General features: G+C 38.6%; 1 protein-coding gene across 1 annotated transcript in view; it reads right to left on the reverse strand.

Moving 5' to 3' along the window:
- Positions 1-8,568: 8,568 nt before the first annotated feature.
- The window catches only part of ryr2a (ryanodine receptor 2a (cardiac)), a 373,023-nt gene continuing 357,449 nt past the window's right edge, over positions 8,569-24,142 (reverse strand). Inside the window, 8 exon segments of the mRNA XM_042333111.1 lie at positions 8,569-9,661; positions 10,367-10,418; positions 13,640-13,740; positions 14,606-14,670; positions 16,314-16,470; positions 19,732-19,866; positions 20,296-20,442; positions 21,329-21,389. Coding sequence (XP_042189045.1) covers positions 9,566-9,661; positions 10,367-10,418; positions 13,640-13,740; positions 14,606-14,670; positions 16,314-16,470; positions 19,732-19,866; positions 20,296-20,442; positions 21,329-21,389 — 814 coding nt within the window. The 3' untranslated portion in view covers positions 8,569-9,565.

Consider the following 24,142-nt stretch of genomic DNA (forward strand, 5'->3'; position numbering starts at 1 on the left):
GGCTCAACCACCTTCCTGGCAATTTATTTCAGACAGAACAGCCACAAACCACCACAAAAAGGTGGTAGAAATTGGGATAAGATCCTGCAATGTACAATTCTCTCTTATCGATGTCCAAAAATGTACATAATATTCCCATTGTAACAGCAGCAACTTGCAATTTTATCCGTCCTTCAAATGAGACATTAAACTGAGGTCCTGTCTGCCAAGATGCTCCAAGATGCCATCCCAAGTGAAGGGTGTTATATAAATAATAAGTTGTGTACCTACTATTTTACTGTGTGCCACTTATGAGTGCAGAAGATTATTTAGTGAAATTATTTGAACCTAAATCTCTTGGTATCTGGAAGTTTTGTCTTTCATCTTCCTACTTATTGATATAGTCCCTAAATGCAGAATTATTCAGGAGAAACTGCTCATCTTTTCTTCCAGCTATCAGTTCTCATTAAATTCTGAAGCTAATGTTGCCTTTTACACCAATCTGCATAGTAATTAGCAATCTGCACAATCGTTTATTTAAAACAACACTTGTTACTATATGAAAGATGAGCCCACAACCCATAGGGAGAAGTGTTCTTGCAAGCACTGTGGAGAGATTACACCAATAAGGGGACCTTCCTTCATGATATAGTGGCAGAGTGGCAGACCACTTACTTCAATCATTCTGTCTGGTTAACAAACCTCAGAAGAGATCTCCTGTTTGACTGTTTCAGTTTGATTAAAATGCAATATTGCAAACATGAATTTGTTCCGTTAATATGATTTCCGGTTTGAGAATAATTGTGTTTTGAAATGCATGCTAGTTTCTGAAATAGCGAAATGTGAATCAACAACAATTTGCATTTATACAATGCCCTGCAGGCAGGACAGCATCTCAAAGCACTGCACAATAGTGGGAAATCACAGAATTACATTGAATTACATAGAACAGCTACAGCATGAAAACAGGCCATTCGGCCCAACTGGTCCGCACTGGTGTTTCTACTCCATGTGAGCCGTCACCCCTCCTAAATACATATATAGTCCTCACTCTTGTATTCAAATCCATTAATTCCCTGGAACCTCCCTACCTCTCCGACCTCCTCCCCAATCCACCCCCCGGCACCTCTGCTCAACTGGCATCGGCTTCCTGCTCGTCCCTCGTACCCTCTACCCACCATGGTTTCAGCCTCTACAGTCCAAAACTTTGGAACACTCTCCCTCAATCCCTCCGCCTTGCCCCCTCTCTCCCCTTTTTCAAGTCCCGCCTGAAAATCTTCCTCTTCGACCATGCTTACAGCCACCTCCCCCCTCCTCCTCGGCTTTGCCACTGTTAAGCGCTCTGAGATGCTACCCTGTGTGGAGGGCACTTTATAATAATAATAATCCTTGCATTTGATATAGCGCTTTTCACTTCTAGATAAATGCAAGTTGTTGTGGTATATAAAATCCCAATCAAATTGCCAGACATTTTGTGTTGTTAGAAGAGGATTTTGAAATAAAATACAAATTTCCATTTATACAGTGCTTTTCAGGCCTGTAGAAGGTCCCAAGGCACTTAACAATAATGGCTTGGCATCTGATCTAGTGGTAGGAGCCAGGGAGGAAGGTGATCAAAGCACAATCTAAGACTTCAGACGGACTTTGAACAAAGTGAACAAGTTGCAGGAAGTCTGGGAAGGAGTTCCAAAGGGTTGAGGCAGAAAGGCTGAAAGCCCACCTGCAGATGATTGAGTTGATAGGGGGGACATGAAGCAGTCTCACTGAGTGAAGAGAATGGCTAGATCAGTAGTGTTTGAGTATGTCATAGATGTAGGGTGGGGTGAGAATGTGGAGGAATTTAAAAGTGAGGGAGTGTGTGCAATTGGCTGCCACGTTTCACTCACAAAATACAGTCTTTATAGTATATTCTGCAAGGAATGCAAGGATTATTATTATTAGTTGTAACTTCATCACACAATAGAACAAAAAGCAATACTTAAAACTCACAAAATGCCAAAGTTTCCTTTGCGTAATCTGAGCATTTAAATACTTTGTTCATTCCAGGGAAACATTAAACCCGTTTCCTAGCTATGTTGCCTTTTTTAACCAAGGAGTAAAGCAAAGCTTTATGATTTCAGGACAGCTGCAGTTCAGGCCTTCTAACGTGTGTCCTAGTAACCATCTGTCCTGGTTATTATCATCTCTGGTTCTGTGCTGCAATACATTCACTTTTGTGGGTGTAACTACTATTCGAATCTGGGACTTTCTGGATCTGTATCACGATTTAAAAAAATCCATTCAGTGTTACAGGAATCAGTTCATTTCGGGACTATAATTCAAGACCAACATCACCAAATGCAATGCATTTAATGCTAAACTAAATTTTTAAACTGGAGTACATCTCTCATTGTTGTTTTGCTGTTGCTTTAAATGCAAACCTGTTTTGGTCTTTTTTACCACCCCAAAAAAACATGAATTTAGCCTGTTCTCAAACTAAATGCAACAATTGATTTCCTCGTTCCATGTGTTGTACATGAATGTTTTCTCAATAGATGCAAGTGAAAGGGCTAACAGGTGAAGATTCTCTTGAACTCAGGTAATCGAGTCTGTCATGCTTTCTAGAGTTGAACGAGAGCCAAGATGAATTCCACATTACCCATCTTTGTGAACTCATCACACAAGCAATTAATTTTTAAATGAAGTTAATCACAATTACTTTAAATTCTAATAAATCAAATGAAAGCAAGAGGGGGAAGCAGCCAGCTCGCTGTGAAAAATAATTAGTGCTTATTGTTAGTGCAAAAACCTTTTAAAGTATAAGGTCATCTCTGGTGCAGTCATTTATCATTGTCAAGACACCTGCAATCAAGGCAAACCCTGTGGGCCAGTAAATATCAGATTCTATTCTCACATTCTGTCCTGATTATGGTTACTCTGTCTTTGAATTGTAACTTGATTATTTTAATGCCTGGGTTTGCAATTTGGATCTGCTTTTTACCAAAAGGGCAGGAGCAGGTCATTCAGTATATTTAGCTTGCTTTCATTTATAAATTCATGTCATCTCTTTATCTTTCCAATCCCAACTCCCTACCTTGTCTTCATAACCCCTATTTCACTCCCTTTCTGAGTATCTATCTCTTGTATTAAACAACCTAGATATATATATATATCTGCAGCCTTCTGGGGCAGTTGTATTTCACATTATCACAACTCTTTCTGTGACAAAATATTTTCTGGATTCAATCAATACATTTTACCTTTAATTTTAAAATGGTGCTAAATTGTTGTCGATTTCTCTAATTTAGAACGTGATTGCTCCTTTTATTTACTTGGTGAAATCTCTACTATTTTAAAGCCCTTCATCTGATCACCCCTTATCCTTCTCAAATCCAGGGATTATAACCCAAAGCAACCTCCCACTGTGAATTCACAGATGTTATCCTATTGAATTGTTGCTGGATTTACTTGAAGACTGGACTTGTTGTGCGCAAATTGACATCCTCCCACAAGACACAGTCACATCATTACATACCCACTAAGCACAGATGTGTTATTGAATTTGGTCTTGACCAAATCCAAACTCCTCCGCAACAACACACCAAATGATGCCCCTTTCCCAGTGTTCTTTTATACATTGCTAACCATTCCCAATTGGTTCTCTTAATCTCTTCAATTAAGTGTTTGTGTTTAAAAGAATCTCTCCACAAGAAGGATACCTTGTGAAGCTATTTGAGATGTTTCGACAATGTGATAAATGTGCTAAATCAAGTGCAAGGATTATTATTATATTGTATGGCTCTCAAGATTCAACACAATTTTCTTGTACATGTTACCTGACCAATGCTCCGTAGAAGCAGTTTAATAATAATAATTTAACTCTGCTTTTAGATTTCCATAGCCCTTGTTAGAAGTCCCAGCCAGCACTTCATTAATTTGCCTATTTGATTGCTCACTGCACCTGGAAACTAGCTTTTAATAATTGATGTAACTATTCCCTGAATTCCTCTGATTATCCACCACTTTCATGTTTCCCCTATTTAGAGTGCGTCTGCACTCTTATGTCCACAATATTTACCATCTCACACAAAGCTGAACTGTATCTGCTCTCTTCCGCTTGCTCACGTAATCTATCCATGTTCTATTACGGTTTTCTATTCTCTTAATAATACTTTCATTTTTAGATTGAATAATTCTTGATTTATGCCAGAAGTCAAGAAATATTCAATCAAGAAAATCCTGGAATCACACTATTGATCGAACAACGACTTATCTAGACTAGTGCCAATGCTGCAACCGTCCCATGGCCTGTAACTTGGCCAGGACTGCTGTAAAAAGTGCAGTGACTATGGGCGAACACGGTAGCCAATTTGTGCACAATAATGCCCCCCAAATAGCCATGAAGTGAATGACCAATTTTATTTCTTGAGGGTGTTTGGGCGTGGGGAGGGGGAAGGGACGAGATTGCTGGGCACAAATCCGAAGAAGGGTCCTAGGTTCTGTTTGAAAGATCTTTGAAACCTTCAGCTCAGTGAAGAATGGTAACAGGGAGGTCAAACAGGATTTTAGGGTGCGAAGCCAGAGAAATAGTTCACAGGATGTAACAAAGATTGTACAAGGCTTTGATGTGATCCCACATGAAGTATTTTGTACAGTTCTGGGCTCCGTGCATCAACATTATTATAAATAAGATACATGCAAATATATTTTACACACTTATCCTATCAAGGGCTTGTGCCTGCAGTTGCCAAGTGTGCCTGTGACACCTTTCTTTAATATGGGAACATTTGCTAACATTTGTCTGTCTCTTGAATCCTCACCAATGGTGACCGACTCAAAGTGGCCATTGATAGCTTAGTCTCTCTAAGTACCCTGGGATCTAGTTCATGTTCATATTATAAACCATTTAAGCCCTTGTCTGCATTGAATGAGTTCTTCTCAGTAAACAGCTGATCGCAGTAACAGTCAAAGTTCCTGGATCATCTGCCAAAATGTCACTTGCTTCTTCAGATCATTGAAGATTGGTAACATTGAGTTGATCATCCTCAGGTCTGGCGTCTTTCCTACGGCTATAATTATGGGTTTGCCAATTTATAACTATCAGCCTAAACATAGCTGCCATATCTAAAAAAAATAATAAAATGAATAGGCAGCATGGTAATTCCTACAATTTAATTACAGAAGTTGAATTATTTATTTAACTTGCAAATATCCTTTGATCTCTCAGATGACCTTGGCGTCAATAGTTTTTTTTTCTATTTCTGACAGCTGCATTTTTTTCCCTTCTTAAATTAATCCAATTAATTTAAATCTGCTGCACCACATGTATACTCTTAACCCATCTGCTCCTAATCTGGTTTCTGTGTATTCGCCTGTTGCCTGCCAAAGGCACAACTATGCTTTGTGCTGTTTACACGCCAGACACACCATTGCATCCTTTGGGCTCAAACCATAACACAGAGCTGGATGTGCAAACAACCAGTCAGAGTTACCAAATTCATCTGAGGTGTCCAGTTCACAGGGCTTCACGTATCAATTGCATCGTCACATAAATGTTCTTCCAATTGCTGTCACCAAATGAGAGATGTTACAATACTTGCTCTGCTTCAAGGCTTCACATCGCCATTATTTCTGCTGGAAGGAAGAGATAGGGTTGGGGGTGGGGGGGGAGCAAGGTAAGCAAAGCATCCACGATAATAATAATAATAATAATAATAATCCTTCTATTGTTCATTGCAGGAAGAGCTGATCTGCTCTATAATAAAAATAATAATCCCTCCAAAACCAAAAACAATAATAAATTGGTCATTTTCAATCCATAATACTGTTTGTAGGACATTGTTGTGCACAATTGGCTGCCACGTTCGCCCACAAATATACAGTCAATTACAGTGTGTTCTGTGAAGCGCTTTGGGACGTCCTCCCGACATGAAAAGCGCTATATCAAATGCAAGGATTATTATTATTATTATTATTATAATAGAATGAAGGAGGGTCAACTGGAAATCTACAGGATCACAAGAGATATTCAAATGACGACCTTTTGACCCATTTTATCTCATCTTGAAATAACACATATCCCATCATTTTGCCATTACAGTATCAATCAAACGTATCCCACCAAAACGTAACAAATCATCTTCCCTCCTTGCAGAGTAATGTTGACCAATAGTTAACATTCCTCAGGTTTTTTTACCCCATTCAATTTTTTTATGATTAGCCAAATGTATGACACTGAAACCCACTACTCCATGCTTAAGAGTATCCAAATCAAAGAATACACTGTTTGGTTTGGATATTATTAAGCATGGTGTTGGGTTTCTGCATGTGTCAAGACACCTGGTTGATCAAAAAGCTTTGCATCTGCATAACTGATATCCCAAGTGCCTTTGCAGAGTTTTCTCCAGTGAAGTCACACTACCCAGGAAGACTTCCACTTGGACCCAATATTTAGTTGTGGTTGAAATCTCATAAAGCCCTGTGATACACAGGAGTTTAGGTCAGAGGTTTTTCACTTCAAACACAAACACCATGGAAATCCTGGGCACGCAGTGAGGACACAGTTGATATCTGTGGACTGCCATTTCATTTGGCAAGCCTGCCCAGTTAACACTTCCAAGATCCCAGCAAAACCATTGTTACAAACCAAGAAACGAAGAGATTAATGTCAAAAATTAAAACCCAATGATTTGTGTGAGAATCTCAGAATAATTTATTTTCATATCAGAGCAATAATATATCAGTTGTGCTCTTATTTCAAAGGTATAATATCAGCAAAGTATCCTCCTGAAGATTTCATTATTTAGTATTTGTCAGTCCCGACAAGGCTTTAGAAATCAAATTGTGCTGCATTTCCAATCATTGAACCTGGTATCAAAAATTATCCAGTGATTAAAAGCCCTCAGGATGAAATATTAAATAGGTGTTCTAGTTTGGCACCTAATTAAATGTCAGACTATATACAGATCAGCAGGCAATATGATAGTATATTATATATTTCATAGCAGGATAACTGGGGTAATTCACCATTATGTTTCTCTATTAAAAATCATTAGCAAGGTGTTCTCAAGGGATTTCTCTTTTTATGTGTCTAACCTCTGTCAATGTCTTGGCAGTATCCTCTTCCTATCTCTCTCTCTCTCTGAAGGTGTCTGAGTGTTGTTTCTCCATCATTTGGAGTCATTTACAGTCTGTGTGTCCGCCTTTGTTAGTACAAATTAAATTTTTAATTTTAATTTTTAATTAAGAAAATGATTTCAGAATAAAGGCTAAATAGCTTAACATTCAGTAACATTAAGGGTGTGAAATTTAGGAATTCTAAAACAAGGCAAACATTTCCAGGCATGCAAGGCTTCAAGGCAGATAAATCAGTTTACCTTATCTCTTTCAAACCTGCTGTATGACTGAAGCATTCGGTTTTCTGTCAAATGTTCTATTCTGCCAAATATTAAGTTTGTGAAAAAAATGTATTAATGATAATAATCCCTCAAGAAAGCAAAGCAATAATATATTGGTCATTTCAATCCGCGACTATCTGTGGAACACTGCTGTGCGCAATTGGCTGCCGGTTTCGCCCACGAATATACAGTCAATTCACTTTAGTCTATTCTGTGAACCGCTTGAGACATCTAGAAGATGTGAAAAGCGCTATATCAAATGCAAGGATTATTATTATTATTACATCTGTTTTTCTCTGATTCTGAAGTGACACACCAATTCAACATTAGGAAGTCACATGATGTAGTGTAATTGGACTTTCAAAATGCCTTTTGATTGTAAAGAGTGACTTGGGCTGTTCACTTATAAATGAAAGTTAAATACCGAAAAAATGCAAGGCACTGCCTACAGGAAGTAAAAATAGAGACACAAATAAAAAGAAATAACACTCATTATTATTGTACTGTAATGTCTCATATCAACTCACAGCTAATTATTGAATTTCTTGTAGGTAAATATGACAGCTACTTGTGCCAGCAAGGTCCTATAAACACGCATGAGGTAAATGACCAACTAAACTGGAGGATTGTTGGACAAGACACCAGGCAGCAGATGCTCCTCTTCTCTCTTTGAATAGTGTCATAGGACCTTTAACATTCATCTGCAAAGAAACAGATGTATTCTCGGGACAAGATGGAATGACTTATTTCTCCCCATGTCTAAACAGAGGAAAGATCAATAAACAGGGCAAACGGAATGCTGGGCTATACAGGATTACTAACTCAGTAAAGTTGAGATCACCAGAAATTACATTCAAGTTCACCAACAAAATAAACATTTTATACTGTACAGTAAATCCTGTGAAGTGTTTTTGAGATGTTCTCCTGACATAACCAAACACAATATCAAATACAAGGATTATTATTAATAAAATATACAGTGCCCTGGTCAGGCACTCCACACATAAAGCACTACGTACAGTTCAGGTCATCGCAAAAGAATTCACTCCCAAAGAATCTCTGCATGTCAGTGTCTGCGTTAGGTGCAAGTTCACAACTGGGTGTAACCAACAACATTCAGGTGCAGCTGTGTCAGCACCATCAGTTCAAGCATTGGGTGGCCTGAATCTTCTTCAGCTTTCTAAAGTAACTCAAGAAGATCACGTTTTATTCTGAACGTTTTATTTCGAAAGGTTGGCATTACAATTGAAAACAACTCAAATGAAGTATTCTACACATAATTACTTTACAATGGTGTTTGGTGAAATCCCTGAATGGATATTGCTTCAGCTTCAGTCAGAAATGAGTGGACAGTTATTCCTCAATCACTATATTCACCACAAGTGGCAGAAAAATGAGACATAGCAACCAAGTTTAACTGATGCAATTCTTGGCTGATGAAACTGGCTCTGAATCTACAATAAAGTACACCACACTTTGTAACTACAGAATTATCAATAACCTTAAACCTAAAAAATAGTTGTCACAATGATCAGCTTGCCACTTTATTTTCTCTGTTTTACTTGCATAATAAACATGCAATGATGTATTTTTATTTCCTTAAAGATGATCAGAATCTTTTGTTCAAAGATCTGTACTGTTGCTGTATTGCATAAGAGCATTACCAAAATAAGGAAGAGCGAAATAACCAGAAACTAACGTCTTAGGTTCATGTGAATGTCCTACACTTCTCCTGAGACACACAGAAGTCAGACAGAAGCATGTACATCAAAAGATTGATTTACAGTGTGACACGGTCATGCACACAACTTCTTTGACTTGCATAGCTCAACCCACGCATAGTAAGGCACTATTTCCTCATCGCAGCCCAGTGTCCGTAAACAGATTGCTCTGCACATCAAAAGTATACATTACCATTCCGGATGAAGAAATACATGAATGTACGGGATGGGAGTGAATATCATCTTTCACGCATGTGCTCACATGATGAACAAAATGTCTTAAACGTCTCTGCACATGGTTTGAGATCAATACTTGTTTTTCTACATCAATTTAAAAGCAGATGCGCTGACAAGAGCAGAATCAGTGAGCTATAGCCTCTGTCCTCCAAGTGCACACTGAATAGGTTATATACAAAGAAAGATTTGAAAGCATTCAAAGAGGAAATCTGTAGGTTTTTCAGTGTTTGTGGGTCATCTTAGTCCTTTGCTTTAATTGAGCTGGTCTTCATACTGCTTACGAAAGCAATCTCCGGCAGGAAAGAATTCCCAGCAGCGTTCTTGGTACATTTTCCACACATAAGACTCCTATCAGACAAAGAAATGATCAGTTTACACGGCACTGTCGTACCGTATAATCAGTGATGCATGCAAGTCAGTTCTGGCACTGAATAAAACATGCACATCTGTGTCAAGCTTGTAACATTGAGCAAAGTGTAAGCGAGCAATCAGGAACACTGGCTGGAGTCATGCTGGATAATGTGCAAGAAGTCTAGAAGTACCAGAGTCACTCACCCTGAATAACAGCATGATTTTTTTTTAGACCTCACTGACATCCTTCGGTAAAATTTTATCTGAATTTAAAATTTACTTTTTCTGCAAATCACCTGAATATAAAGCCACGTTTCCTTTGCTAACGGTCTCTTCCCACCATTCAACAGGATTAGAACATTTAACATCGGGTCAAAGCTGAAAACCGCACTTGTTTTCTCGCAACGCAAAACTCACCAACAGATGCCAAATGTAAGGGAAGATAATCGACAGAACAGGAAAGATAAATAATAACGACTGTATAGAATTTGTTATCATAAAACAGTGGCTGAGGAGTGTGTTACACAAAGCAGCAGCGCAGTCCCTAGGTTTGGGTCAAAGCAGTGAGGTCTTGTGGTGTATGATACCACCTAAGCCTTGTGAGTGTCACACTTCACAGTACAAACATCAGCCACTGTTATGTTGCTAGAAAACAGCAGGGGAAGCCTGGTGGGGAATCATGTACCTCAGTGTGGCCCCTACCTGCCCTGTGTGCTCCGTTTCATCTTTGTTAATAAGATACATCAAGAAAAACCTGTAGGAATAGAGAGACCAGTTAGACACATCAGAAGCGATTCAACCTCTCTGCCTCTTCAAATAAGCATCTGCACTTTTATCTGAAAATTTGCTTCATGTACAAATTCCAAGGGATTCCCAGAAACATTTTCTTTCATTGGTAGATCTAAAACATTACACAACAGAATAAGGAATTTCACAGGGATCCTTTGGAAATCTAAGTATTTTTCAAAGGGTTAATCAGAGATCAGCATTAGTAGCTAGATAATCTGTGGTACACTGATAAGCAATCTCATTGTTCAGCAATATGAACAACTGAAATATTTAATGAAACATTAAACTGTCAGGTTTCATACTAACCCTGCACTAACATTGTGTATGGAAGTATATTTGAGTTTGTGCATTCAGGACATCCTTGAATACAATGATCATGGGAAGAATGAAGAATCTTGTTTTATTAAAGGTCCATCTTTAACTTGAGACACCAAGGGTGAAAATTAGTTATTCACAGCGGGAGTCCAAAATAGCCACTGCTGCAGGGAACTGGATGTGCAGAAAGTCAACCTGCAGGAACTCCACTCCAACAGGCTTTCACATTGAAGAGCGACTTTTAAGAGTACAGTTTAACAGGAAGAACACTGCATTGTGTGATGCATCAATTGACACGACATTAGAATACATAGCGCAGAAATAGGCCATTCGGCCCAACTGGTGTATGCCGGTGTTTATGCTCCACCTGAGCCTCCTGCTGCCTTTCCTCAACTAAGCCTTCAAACTAATAGAACAATCATAGAGCAAATTAATACAGTTCAAAAACTGGTCAATGGATGTGACAAATAGTGCGTGGTCTGCAGGCATGCTCTGAATTTATTTTATTACACCAGCAGCAATCCAATGCTGCATTCTGCAAAGTGGACATCCAGTACAGTGGAGTCCGGTAGCTCAGTGGTTAGAGCACTCGCTTGGCAAGCGAGAGACCGGAGTTCAATTCCAGGCAGGGCGAAACCTTGGGCAAGTTTCCTAACTCCACACGCCTAATAATAATCCCGCCAAAACCAAAAACAATAATAAATTGGTCATTTTCAATCTACGACTGACTGTGGGACATTGCTGTGCACAATTGGCTGCTGCGTTCGCCCACAAATATACAGTCAATTCACTTTACAGTGTGTTCTGTGAAGCTCTTTGGGACGTCCTCCCGACGTGAAAGGCGCTATATCAAATGCAAGGATTATTATTATTATTACAGTTGACTTCTCCGCACGACCACTGAAAATGGTGTCCGTGGGTGTGTGTGTGTCTAGCAAATCCAGGGACCAGTTGATGTGGAGTAACATAAGGTCGCTAATTTTAATTTAGGTTATCAAACTGCATCTTTCGTATGAATTAAAATCACATCACAATTTTCACCCCAGGTATTCCTAATAAAGTACCCAGTTTCCAAAGGAAAGAATTCCTGTTTCGTGCTGGTTCAGTGTACTGCCTTCAGTACCTCTCCGACCTACTATCCCCCTAACTACCTGCCCGTACCCTCCGTTCCTCTGTCTCCGGTCTGCTCCACATCCCCCGTCCCAACCGCCCAACCATCGGTTGCCGGGCCTTTAGCCTCTCAGTCCCTAGGCTCTGGAACTCTATCCCCCAGTGCCTTCGCCGCCTCCTCCCTTTCCTCCTTCAAGGCCGGTCTCAAGACCTTTCTCTTTGACCGTGCCTTCAGCTCCCCTCTCGACTCTCTACCCCCTCCTCGCTCCCTCCCTTCCCTCCCCTCACCCTGACCATTTCCCCCTTGCTTGGGTCCTGACCCAACTGTCCAGCGCCTTGGGACGTCCTCCCAACGTGAAAGGCGCTCTATAAATGGAATCTTGTTGTTGTTGTCGTTGTTCAGTGAAATTCGCTTAACTAAAAAATGGAAAAGCAAAAAGAAGTTCGGCTGATGCCGACAAAGATCTCAGTGCGCACAGAATGGACACTTCATCAAGTCAGTGAGATATTGGAATAAAGACGCCCACTTGCCAACACTGTTTTGAAAATGCATTTGCAATGCAGGGAGTACATTTCAAATAAAACCCTTACAAACCACCCACCTCTCCTCCCCCAGGTCCAGTAAAGAAATAGAAGAAATAATAAAACAATTACAATAAACAATTGTCTTCTAATTATGAATCTCGTGAAGTAGGATTAAGTCCCCAGGAAGTTGATGCCTCCCTGTTTATGTTGTCTCCATGGAATCTTTAGAAGATTTAAATCAAAATTTTAAATCAAAATGCCTCTTAAACAGCTACATCTGACAATGCAGACTAAATTACCATAACTCTGTTGCAGTGCTATGGGATTCCATGGATTTTATAATGATAATAATCCTTGCATTTGATGTAATGCTTGTTTTAGGAGGACATCTCAAAGTGCTTCACATAATCTATTGTGAGGAGTAGTGACTGTGTATTTTGTAGATGAACATGGCAGCCAATAACAGTGAGAGGACAACTCCGCCTTCAATTCTAATGAGATGCTGTTTTCGTTACCCCCAATTCCCAATTCCGCAAACTCAGCCAATCGTCAGTTTTCTCTGCAACATCGGACATCTGTGTCTTTCATTGAGAGATTGATATCTGTAAACATTTAACAAGCCACACGGAGGCTAGAGTGATAGTGACTAACCCAGTGATGATAATAATCCTTGCATTTGAAAAGCACCTGATCAGGTCGTTGAGATGTCTCAAAGTGCTTCACAGGATATATTGTGAAGTGGATTGACTATAATTTGTGGGCAAACGTGCCACCTCTCCACATACTGTTTTTTGTAACACATTTATACATCAAGTTAATAATTTAACTGAATCGAGTCCATGTTATTCATGATAAATTATATTTCTGAGATGCGTTTAAAAAAAAACACATGCTGTGATATCATTATGGTATAACTTAAACTTGAACCTATCTAGGTTCACAGCTCCAAATCGCTTCCTTCACACTCCCTCTGCCAGTTTTTGCAGCTTTTAATAGTGTAGGCCTCTTCAATCTATAAAAATAAATGATTTATAGCACTCAATATTCTATTTTCATTTTATTCCCCCCCACTCTCCCCAACAGCAGATGAAATGATTTGGAATTGAACCACTAGCTGGAGTTATTAACTTTTCTTTGTCTATTCTTTCCCCTTTTGGACACGTCGAGCTGATCAAAAGACTGGCTCTGTTGGCCCAGCCTGAAGTGATTAAGTAGGGGGGAAACTCGAGTACTTACAGGTAATTTGCCAAATTGTGCTCCTGCAGTGTGTGAGTTTCAAAGCCATGAGGCACCGTGTCAAAATAGTCATTGCCAATGCCACAGATGAAACATTTGGTCTGGAACAAAAAAAAGTAGATTAACTTTTATGTATGTTTTTACAACCAATTTAGGCCCTGCTATGCCCCACTTACAGGGAATTTACTGCAAGATAATCTGTGCATACTGTGGGCAATACTTTCAGTCATCTAATTCAGAATCTAAAGCACAAAGTCCTACTTCTGATTGTTTGTTAAGGGTATGAAATTACTCTGCTTCTTCCCCAGCATTTCACCTGCTCTCACACCTTTGCTAATATCTCTCCAACACATTATCTCAGATAACATCACCTTGGATAACAGCCCAAGATGAGAAAGATTCCACATTACTCTTCTGGCTTGTCTCTTTCCCCAAGAGGAAAAAGGTTTTCCAAACACACTCATAAAAACTCGTAAGCTTACTTTATTCTTTACTCTAATTTCTAAATCAGCACATGTTATTACTATAATCATGCAGTGGGTAAAAAAAACAGTTCTAATCAGTTCTCGGTGCCACAACACAAGCTGCCTATCCTAGGCAAAATGAGGAGAGCAATGAGAATGATCACCAATATTAGAGTCAAGCGCTGTGAAGAATAGTTCAGTTGGGGCTCTTTCAAAGTTTTGAAAGGAAATGGCTCAGAGGAGACATTATAGAAGTATATAAGATGCTAAATGGAATAAGGTTATAATGTATAAAATATTATAACAATTAGAAGCTCAAGTCCCAACCTGACCACAAAAAGCATGGATGACATCTTCAGGTGAAACTTTTTGAATGTTTTAAACATTTCTTAAATAATAATTTCTCTTTGGGATTTCTCTATTTCAGTCAGATTATTTAGTTGAGAATTCTTTAAAGCTACGTATGACTTTTTCTTACCATTGAAAGTGACAGGGTTCTTACCTCCATGTCTTCTTTCACCTGCTCTTGCTGATCTCTTAGTTCACCAAAAGCATCAATAATCAAACCTAGAGGGAATTGAAAACAAGTTTGTGGTTCAGTCTGTATCCACAACATTCAGGAAGACTGAAATTCTGGTAGGCATTTCACTTTGGCGATGAGTGATTATAATGGAAAAAAACAATTAGCTTCCCACATTGCCAAGGGCACTATATGTGTAATGCTGCCTGGAATCTCAGCCCACAGGGCACTTGGTGGACAGATTAGTGCCCAATGCTGGCATGAGCATCACTGAACCAGCACATCAATCTGACAACTGTTTAGTTAGTAAAATAATTCTTCAACTTGATATAGCAATGTTTTCCACATGTCTCAAAGCACTTCACAGTCCAGTATTGTATAATATATTGTACAACATATTGTATTGTATATTGTACAACATAAATTTATATTTATCTTTCATGTCAGGAAAACATCCTATGGTGCTGGGATGTAAAGTGATGCGACTCTGTGCATTTTGAGCAGAGAATTTGTTGACCAAGACACTGGGAAAAACTCCTTTCTCTTTTCAAATAGTACAATGCGATCTTTAATATCCACGTCAACAGGCAAACAGGACCTCGGTTTAACATCTCATGCAAAGGTTGAGATTATTGGTATTATTGTGTATGAGTTTCTTCACAGATTCCAGAAAAAATACACTGGCCAGTCTTGATGAGAACGACTGGCAAAATGAACTCCAAGACATCTTAATAATCAGATTTGTACTGCACCAAACTAAAAATAACAAGTCATGGTCTGGGAAGCCATCTCCCCATCATATAATTCATCATTAAAAGTGAAGTGTCAGTCATTGCTGCAAATTAATTTCTAAACATGACATAAAACTATAGGAATGTACAGGACCAACAAAAATTGCAATTCATATGACCCCTCAATCCAAAATCATGGAGAACAAACCAAATGCCACTTGATGGCACAGTGATTAGTTTCACCTCTCTAGATAGGGATATCTGGCTCTAATATAACTCAGTCAGAAAGGATGCAAAGTCTGCTGCATTGGTTTGTTGTAAGCATGAAATGTGGGATGAGTTTGGGCCGTCTCAACCTTCACTTCACGGCCATGAGTTTAAAGGATTAAACTGCACTGAATTTATCTCTAAATCTGTAATCTAAACCATGACACACGACGGCTGGTGAAGGAATTGGAAAATTTCTTATTGCTACAGCAGGGTGGAGGGTGGGTGTCTCTATATAAGTTGGAGACTGAGGGCCATTTTATCTGCTCAGTCTATAGAAAGCTTAACTTTACATCTGACATGCTGTACCTATTCTATTGCATGCAGAAATTCACTTGATAATAATCCTTGCATTTCAAAATGTACTGTAAAGTGAATTGACTGTATATTTGTTGGCAACATGCAGCAGCCAATTGCGCACAGCAGTGTCCCACAAACAGTCATGGATTGAAGCGACCAATTTATTATTGTTTTTTTCTTGATTGATTATTATCAGGAATGTGGAGTAAGGAAACTTCCCCAAGGTTTTGCCTTGCCAAGAATCAAACTCAGGTCTCTCGCTTGCGAGGTGAGTGCTCTAACCACTGCTACACCTGAGCTACAGCATACATGGGTGCTGCTGGAAGCCAGTTGCTACATGACACAGATGAATAACTTTTCGGCCACACAAGCTCTGACAGAATCTCACCTACCCTGAATGATGGCCAGGAGGATGACTATTACAAAGAAGAAGAAGGTGATGTCAAAGATGATCCGATAGATTTCGTATTCATCCCCAGCAGGGTCTTCGATCTCATCCCCGATGCCTCCTCCAGCACGGACCCCCACATACATGTGGAACATGTAACACTGTAACAGAAATCACAGCTAAATGCCTCTCCTAGCACCAGTGATTGCTGAAGGGACCACATCAAGCTCAGCTCTGTATATTCTGGAGAGAGACACACATTGCCAAACTGCTACATATTGATACTACCCAATTCTAAAATACAAAAAAATGTCAAAGAAAAGTAAACAGTAAATGTAGGAACAGCATCTTCATATTTGCACTCTTTCAGGTGTGGTCTTCCTGCTGGCTCAAAGGTAGGGAGAGATCAAGTGCTTCCAAGAGTGAAGAAAACTCGGATGGAAGAATCCTTTCCTGGATCAACCAGTGGTGTGTTTCAGACCCCCAACATATACAGGAGTACAGGCAGAAGCACTGGATCTTACCAAATTGCAACAAGATACTATGTTGGGAGAGATAACGCACAAGAGGAATGAGCTTATATGAGTACATGCAAAGCAAGAGCAAAACACACTGATCAATCAATTATAAACATAAATTGCTTTTTAAAAGACCAAGCTTTCCAAGGATGAATTTAATAATTTTCCAACCTTCTGCACAAACTTAAATTTTATGGCAGTGATTTTTAAGCTAAAACCATGAAGAGTTTTTTATCACAGGCTATTTTCTGTTGAGGTTACCTAGCAATGCTACCATCACTGTTGAAACAAAGGATAAACAAAGTGACACTTCTGTACCCAGGAATAATCTTTTCCTGCAAACAAAAATATGCCTCCCCACTGCCTCCAACAATGCCCATGCTGTTTTTTCCTGCCTGTTGGTGCATTCAGTGTTTCTTTACACTGCTAGCTTGTTCTTCACAATGTCCATAGCCAGCAAAGGAAAGCAGCAAGCCTGACTTTGAAACGACTGGTGTTTGTGAGCTCATGTGGGAGTTTTGGCATCCATGGAACTGAAACAACTAAGAAATTCCCTTTTAGACAATCCGACAGACCTAGCAACAGCAACAACAGCATAAACAAATTGCCGGCCGAGGATGGAGGTGAGAGGCTCACAGAATTGCAACACATTTATAATAGAAATGCAGCATGTGTCAAAAGAAAACTTTATGAAACATTTACATAATAATTCTCCAGTGCAGACCCTGGGAAAATAGTGCGCTTTTGGCCCTAGGATACTGGCAATATAATTTCCAATTTGAATATAAAATCTGTCAGCCCCATGTGAAAGAAAGTTGTGAGTTTAGTTTTAATAATTCAAGAACATATATGAAAAGCTGTTTCAAATTTCATTCCAGTAAAACAATTCACTGTCTGAATGATACCTGTTGGAAGTTCTTGTAAAGCAGGTCAGGAATACAAACACAGTGCGTGTAAGCATAAATCTGACAGCTTCAGTGCCTTCTGACACTCTTCTATGCTTTTCTGAACTTAAAAATACATTGTCTGTTGCCCAAACAAACTGGAGGTAGATTTAAAATCCTGAATCGATGCTTCACAGGATACCCACTGAGTTGAGTAGCTATCCTATTTTCAGTTGCACGCAAACACCGATACTCCAAGGCAGCAGACAAGAAGGCACAAATTTGTGTCAGTAAAGGGTAATTTCAGGACCGATAGCAAGAAGTGCAGTATTTTTTTTACCCCAGAGGGTAATTAGCAACTGGAACAGGTTGCCAGCACAGGTCATTCAGCCCAGGACACTGGATTCATTTTAAAAACAAATGGATGCTGTGATGGGAGGTTGATGAGGGCGGGTGCGCTAAAAGGATGAGATCGGATGGGTCGAAGGGCATTCTTCATCTGAATCTCTGCAATCAGGGCAGCAAATGAACAGAGATGTTTTCAGGTTGTGTCAAGGCCGGGAAGGAGGAACTAACTCTCTAAAATTCCCCTCAAATGCCGATCTCAATATCTACTCCCTTGAAGTTGGGATTTCAGAGAATTGGCTGCAGATATTGCGATCCCAGATATTGAAATCCCTGAATGGAGAATAGCTTCCCCTTCTCATTTACTCAATGAAAATGAATCTGAATAGAATCACCACAGAACAGAAAACTGATCACGACTGAACTTCCTCCAGCTTTACTGGAGCTCTACTTAAAAATTATAGTACAGCATTTCTTGAAAATCTCATCACCAAATTAACTTTGCCAAGCTAATGTTTTAACATGGGTTGAATAGAATTATGAAGACCTCGGATACGACTCTGACCTGAACTAATTTCCTACTAAGTCAGCTCACTTAAGCTCATGTGAACATAGAAAAGTCACGCAAAACAAAATATATCCCATTAATATTCAATCAATTCAGTATTTGACAAAGCTCTATTGCCACCATCTTACTTTTTATACACCAAAATCTATATCTTTGCAAGCAGAACTCCAGAGGGTCAGCCTACACATCAGTCTGGTTTCGATATTTGCAAATCCTTCGCTATTTAGTTGCACATTGCACATCTCGCAATTTAGAGCCCCGTGTCTGGACAAGAGTGAATTAAGATAAAATCCAGAGACAAAAGTAAATTATACTTTTCATGCTTTGAAATATTTCACGTGCTTAAGTATAAGTCCATTTCCCTTAAAAATTGATATTGTGCAGAATTTTGGAATACAGATTTAAATGCAATGTTCATTTTTTTTGATATGGGTGAAAATCAACTTCCAAGTTAAAGACTGAATTTTGGACAAAATTTCACTGGATTACATTTTGAGACAATGGCTTTAAAAATCAAAGAGTTATAGAAAGTTTGCAGCATAAAAGGTCATTACTATTACTATGCTAGTGCTGGTTCCCTCCCAAAAAATCTATCTAAAGTAATCCTATTCCCCTGCTCTTTGCATCAAATATTTTAGCATTATTTTTCCCTCAAGTAATTTTCTTGACTTTTAGATACACAATCAACTGAAATTTAAATGCCAAGATGAACAATTCTCTTTTTTGCACAAAAAAATGGAAATTCATAAATACCAAATATTTGAAAAAGCGCATTTTCATGAATAAAGGCAAATATCATTCATATTAAATATTAATAGACCTGTACACAGTTCTTTTATTGAGGCTTCAAATGAAGCACAATGTTTGTGACAGCTTTGATTCTCAATTTATAATTTATCACCAGAACTGTCACCATCAGGGAAATGATGGAGTGAGAACTATGATTAAAAAAAAACTCTATTTACACACTGTGGTTGTGGGCTGTGGTTCTTTCTCCAGAGGGAAATATATAACAATATGGTTTAAAATTGTAGCCTAAAATGAATAATTCTCCCTCCAAGTGAAATGCAGCACACTATTTGATCACAAACAGGTACAGATACTTACTGTCAGCATATCATCACACTTCATGTCTGGTGTGTCTCCATCCTCACTCTTATTGTAGAATTTGCGGAAGAAATTAAATGCAACCACAGTGTACAGATACACCACAACGGCCAATAAACCCACAGTTAATACCAGCTGCACAGATACAGGAAAAAAATGTCAGGTCTTTACAGTGTAATGGCACCCATATATCAGATAATAGTGAGACCGAAATCTTTATTGTATTGTTAAACATTCGTTTTACAAGGCAATTGAGAGTATCAGTATTATAGTTATTGCAGTTTATCCACTGCAGCCTTTGCTGTTACTGTTTGAAACAACTATGGTCTTGAGATAACGGGATTCTGTTTCTCACGAATCCATCATTCAATTAAATTGTCTATTTATCTTAAGATAAATTCACAGGTCCATAAACATACAACTACAATATTTTCATCTTAAAGATACAACTACAAGCAGGATGACAGGGAACAGATGCAGAAACCTCCGTAGCCACATTATCACATAACAGGTTCGTGCCAGCCATTCTTTTGCTGTTTTATTTTGTTTCCCACATTCTGGTACCTGCTTGCCATTGTGGGTCACTGACGACAAGATAGTCCGTAATGTTTTGAATCCCATAGCGATATCCAGCAGATGGGCAGCAAAGAAAAAATTGTTATAGTGCCCCAAAATTGACATGGTCATGTACCACGCAAGGTACAGGAAAGACTATAAGCAAAAAGAAACAAGCATCATCAACAGATAAAGAAGAGTATTACAGAATTCTCTCATAGTGTGTATTGGGGTTATTATTATTTCACTAGTAGGTAGTGTTTACCACATACATCTACAATAGTGCTGGAAAATTCAATTTGCCAATTTGCTTTGGGAGATTGCATTTCAGCTGAGGCAAGTTAAGATACAAAGAAATGTATTGTGCCATGCAAGTCATACTGCTTTTACATTACAACACTGCAAACAATGGTGTCTTAGAGCTCTGGAGCAGTGCTGCAATATATAGCAAGTATGGCTGCAATGTTCAGACAGAATGACTATAATGTATAGAACAGAAGTGTATTGTATACATAATATGACCATTCTGTAAAGAGATGGGTTGTAATATACAGGGAGTTGGGCTGGAGCATGTAGGAAACATAGCTGTAATGTATATAGAGAAGTATTGTATTGTATATACAGTGGACTGTTATGAACATGGAGAAAGGCTATAATGAATAGGGAACACAATTAAAGTACAGAGAGCAGAGCAATTATATACAGATGGCTTAATAATGAGTAGACTGTAATGTAAGGAGAACAGCATCGTAATATAAAGTGAGGAGCAATACACAATGCATGTTGAGTGGGGCTGTAATGTGCAGCTTTCAGTATGCTGAATGGTCCACTCCTGTTCCTATATTACTTTGTAGAACAGGGCTGAATGTACAGTCAGATTGTATTGTATTGGAAGCAATTTGCCTAATAATTTGGCTGCAATTTGCAAGGATAAAAAAACTAATTGCTCAGAAATGAATTATGAATCATTCAAAATCATCTGCACTGCCTTTGAAAGTATTTTGCTACAAAGTTAATCATGCTTTTATCATACATTACTTACATTATCTGTAAATACCACTCCTAACTTCCAGATCTGGTACTTAACATCAATGGTGTTCAGTCTGTGTGTGCAAAACAAAAGCAGTTTACTTGAAAGGAGTTTTTCCTGTTGTTGTGGCCAACAAATAAAATTGGTTATTCACTTCATGGCTGTTTGTGCGACACTGATATGCACAAATTGGTTGCCATGTTCAGGCACTTTACAGTATATCTTCTAAAGTGCTTTGAAACGTCCTCCCAACCTTAAAGGCACCATATCAAGGGTAAGGATTATGGTTATTGTTATTTGCACCAAACCATGAAAAGTGCTGAAAGATAATGAGAAATATTGGTGAAAAAAGATTATCAGAAGTACTGTATAAAATATTTGGGTTAAAAAATGTGTTTATTTGTCCGTTTAAGATGGTCATAAATGTAACACGTGGCAAAATAGCCCGACTTGCTTATGTTTGGGTCAACTGTAGATGTTTCAGTATAAAGACCATGGTAACCAATTATAAAACTTCAGTGAATAATTCAACAAAAATATATTTATAAAAGTTATTGTTTCAAAGGGAATCGCAAAGTAATTCCTTCTTTGTGAACTTTGTGCTGATGAAGACTTAACAGCCAGGACTTGTGATAAATAGTAAGAATCTAAGGAAGGCAATACTGCAAAATGCAATGGAAGCAAATCCTCAGATTGTACTTAGTGGAACATTTCAAAATGACAAATAATTGTCAAACCTTTCCCTGGGGAAATACTGGAGCATCTATTTGGCAAGCTTTCCATTGCCAGTTTAGCTAGGGGCACCCTACCTGCTAGGGCTTTCATTATAGGGTTAGCAGAAGCTGAATGAAAGAATCCCAGCATACAGTGACTGGTCTGCACTTCCAGGTTCTGCTGATCACATTTTCTATTAACAGAATTTGTTATCAAAATACCTAATTCAGGTGTCTAATGTCTCAAGCAAATAAGTTGAGCAGAATAACTAGGCTCATTCTAGAAATTATTGAACGCTTGGAAAACATAATTCTGACAGCTTTACATCAACCGTTTTCCCATTCTAATACAGTTGAGATAAAATTCTGTTTGTTTTTATGTCAAATAAAGCATGAGCTTCTTGTGACTGATGTGTCTCGACAGAGCTACCAAGTGACATTGTCATCCTCTTTGATAGTGGTCGCTGTTTATTTTCTATTCTCGCTTTGATCACAGTGGTTTTCTTTGCTGCTTCTGCTCAGATCCAAGTCTCCAGCTGACAAACAATCTTTAAATAGTCAACAAACAGGCCACAGTTCCTCCAAACCATTAACCCGAATATCAACACTGGTGGAGGAGATGGAAGGAGAGTATAAGCTACTAATATTTAGAGTGGTGTTTGCAGCAGGAAGCAGAATAGCTTTTGTGAAATAATCAACAAAAGGAAAGCAAAGCAGAGAGCAATTAATCATTTAACAAGCATTGAAACAATCATGCAGCCTCCCTTGAGGTCTTCCCAGAATGAAATAGAAACTCTGATGTGATACAATTACAGTTCAGATGTATAAAGCAAGAAAAGGATAAAGGAAAACCAAATAAAACACCTCCTTTAGGAATTAAGAAAAATGATAAACACTAACTAAATTTTAATCCAGTTTAAATGTTCAACCAGAACACTTTTAGTCACCTCAGTCTGTGGTGGTTACTTATTTGAAACATGACTGTCATTAACCTTATAGTGATCGTTAAATTATATGGTAAGTTTATTTTACAGGAAAACAATTGTGCTCACAGTGATCTGTTGCTCGATCGAGAATGTTACGCCAAACAAGTTCCTCGCACTTGTCTATGTCTGTACTTCTACCCTGAGTGCAAATTCAGATCCTCGATTTTTGCAGTTCTGACAGGAAGCACACTAGAGGCATTGGGTCCAGATGTATTCATATATGATTTTGCTATCAATGTTAGATTTACACACACTATTCCTCCAAATCAGTCGAAGTTTTATGGGTTTGACTGACCCTATAAGAAGACACATTCCATGTCTTTATCCAGCATAAGGTACTATTTATGTTGTGTTTTTCCCCAACAAGTGATTTTCAACCTCTGTATTCGTACAAGTAAAATAACTGAATGCCAATTGAACAAAGAAGCCGACCGTATCCGAATGGTAGGAACCTGAGGAGCAGTGAAGTAAAGGGATCCAGATTAACCAGAATAAAAAAAAAGTAGTAGCATCGGTGGACAAGACCATAAAGAATGCAAAGGGAAATCCTGACTTTATATCCAGAAAAATAAAGTAAAACAAGGAAGGAAGCAATGTTAAAAACAGATAAAACTTTGGAGAGATCACACTTCAAATACTGTGTGCAGTTCTGGTTGCCATCAAAAAAAAAAGACTCCATTGCAGCAAGGGAGTTTGGTGCTAATTTACTGGGATGTTACCAGAGATGAAAGAATGTATCTATCAAGAAAGATTGGACAGGAGCTTTTGTTTTGTTTGAGATGAGGTGTTTGAGAGATGGTAGAGGTGTCTCAAATTATGTAATGGTTTGTTAAGGTGGACATAAAACGGCTATTTACAGTTGAAATTGTGGAAGAAGCAGAAAACATCATTGCATTTAAGAGGAAAGTCAATGCATGCATGAGGGAGAAGAGAACAGGAGGAATGGGAAGGAGACAGGGAGAGGGTGGAGGGTCATGTAGAGAATAAACACCAACACTGACTCATTGGCTGAAGGACCTGTTTTTGTGCTGCGTTGGCTATGCATAGTTTAAGCACATTACTCAATGAGTCTACATAACTGTGCAGCTAGCTTTATATTAGCATTGAACAGGCAAAAAGCAGATCAC

Source organism: Callorhinchus milii, unplaced genomic scaffold (assembly GCF_018977255.1).
Source record: "Callorhinchus milii isolate IMCB2004 unplaced genomic scaffold, IMCB_Cmil_1.0 Scaffold3, whole genome shotgun sequence".
Classification (NCBI taxonomy): domain Eukaryota; kingdom Metazoa; phylum Chordata; class Chondrichthyes; order Chimaeriformes; family Callorhinchidae; genus Callorhinchus; species Callorhinchus milii.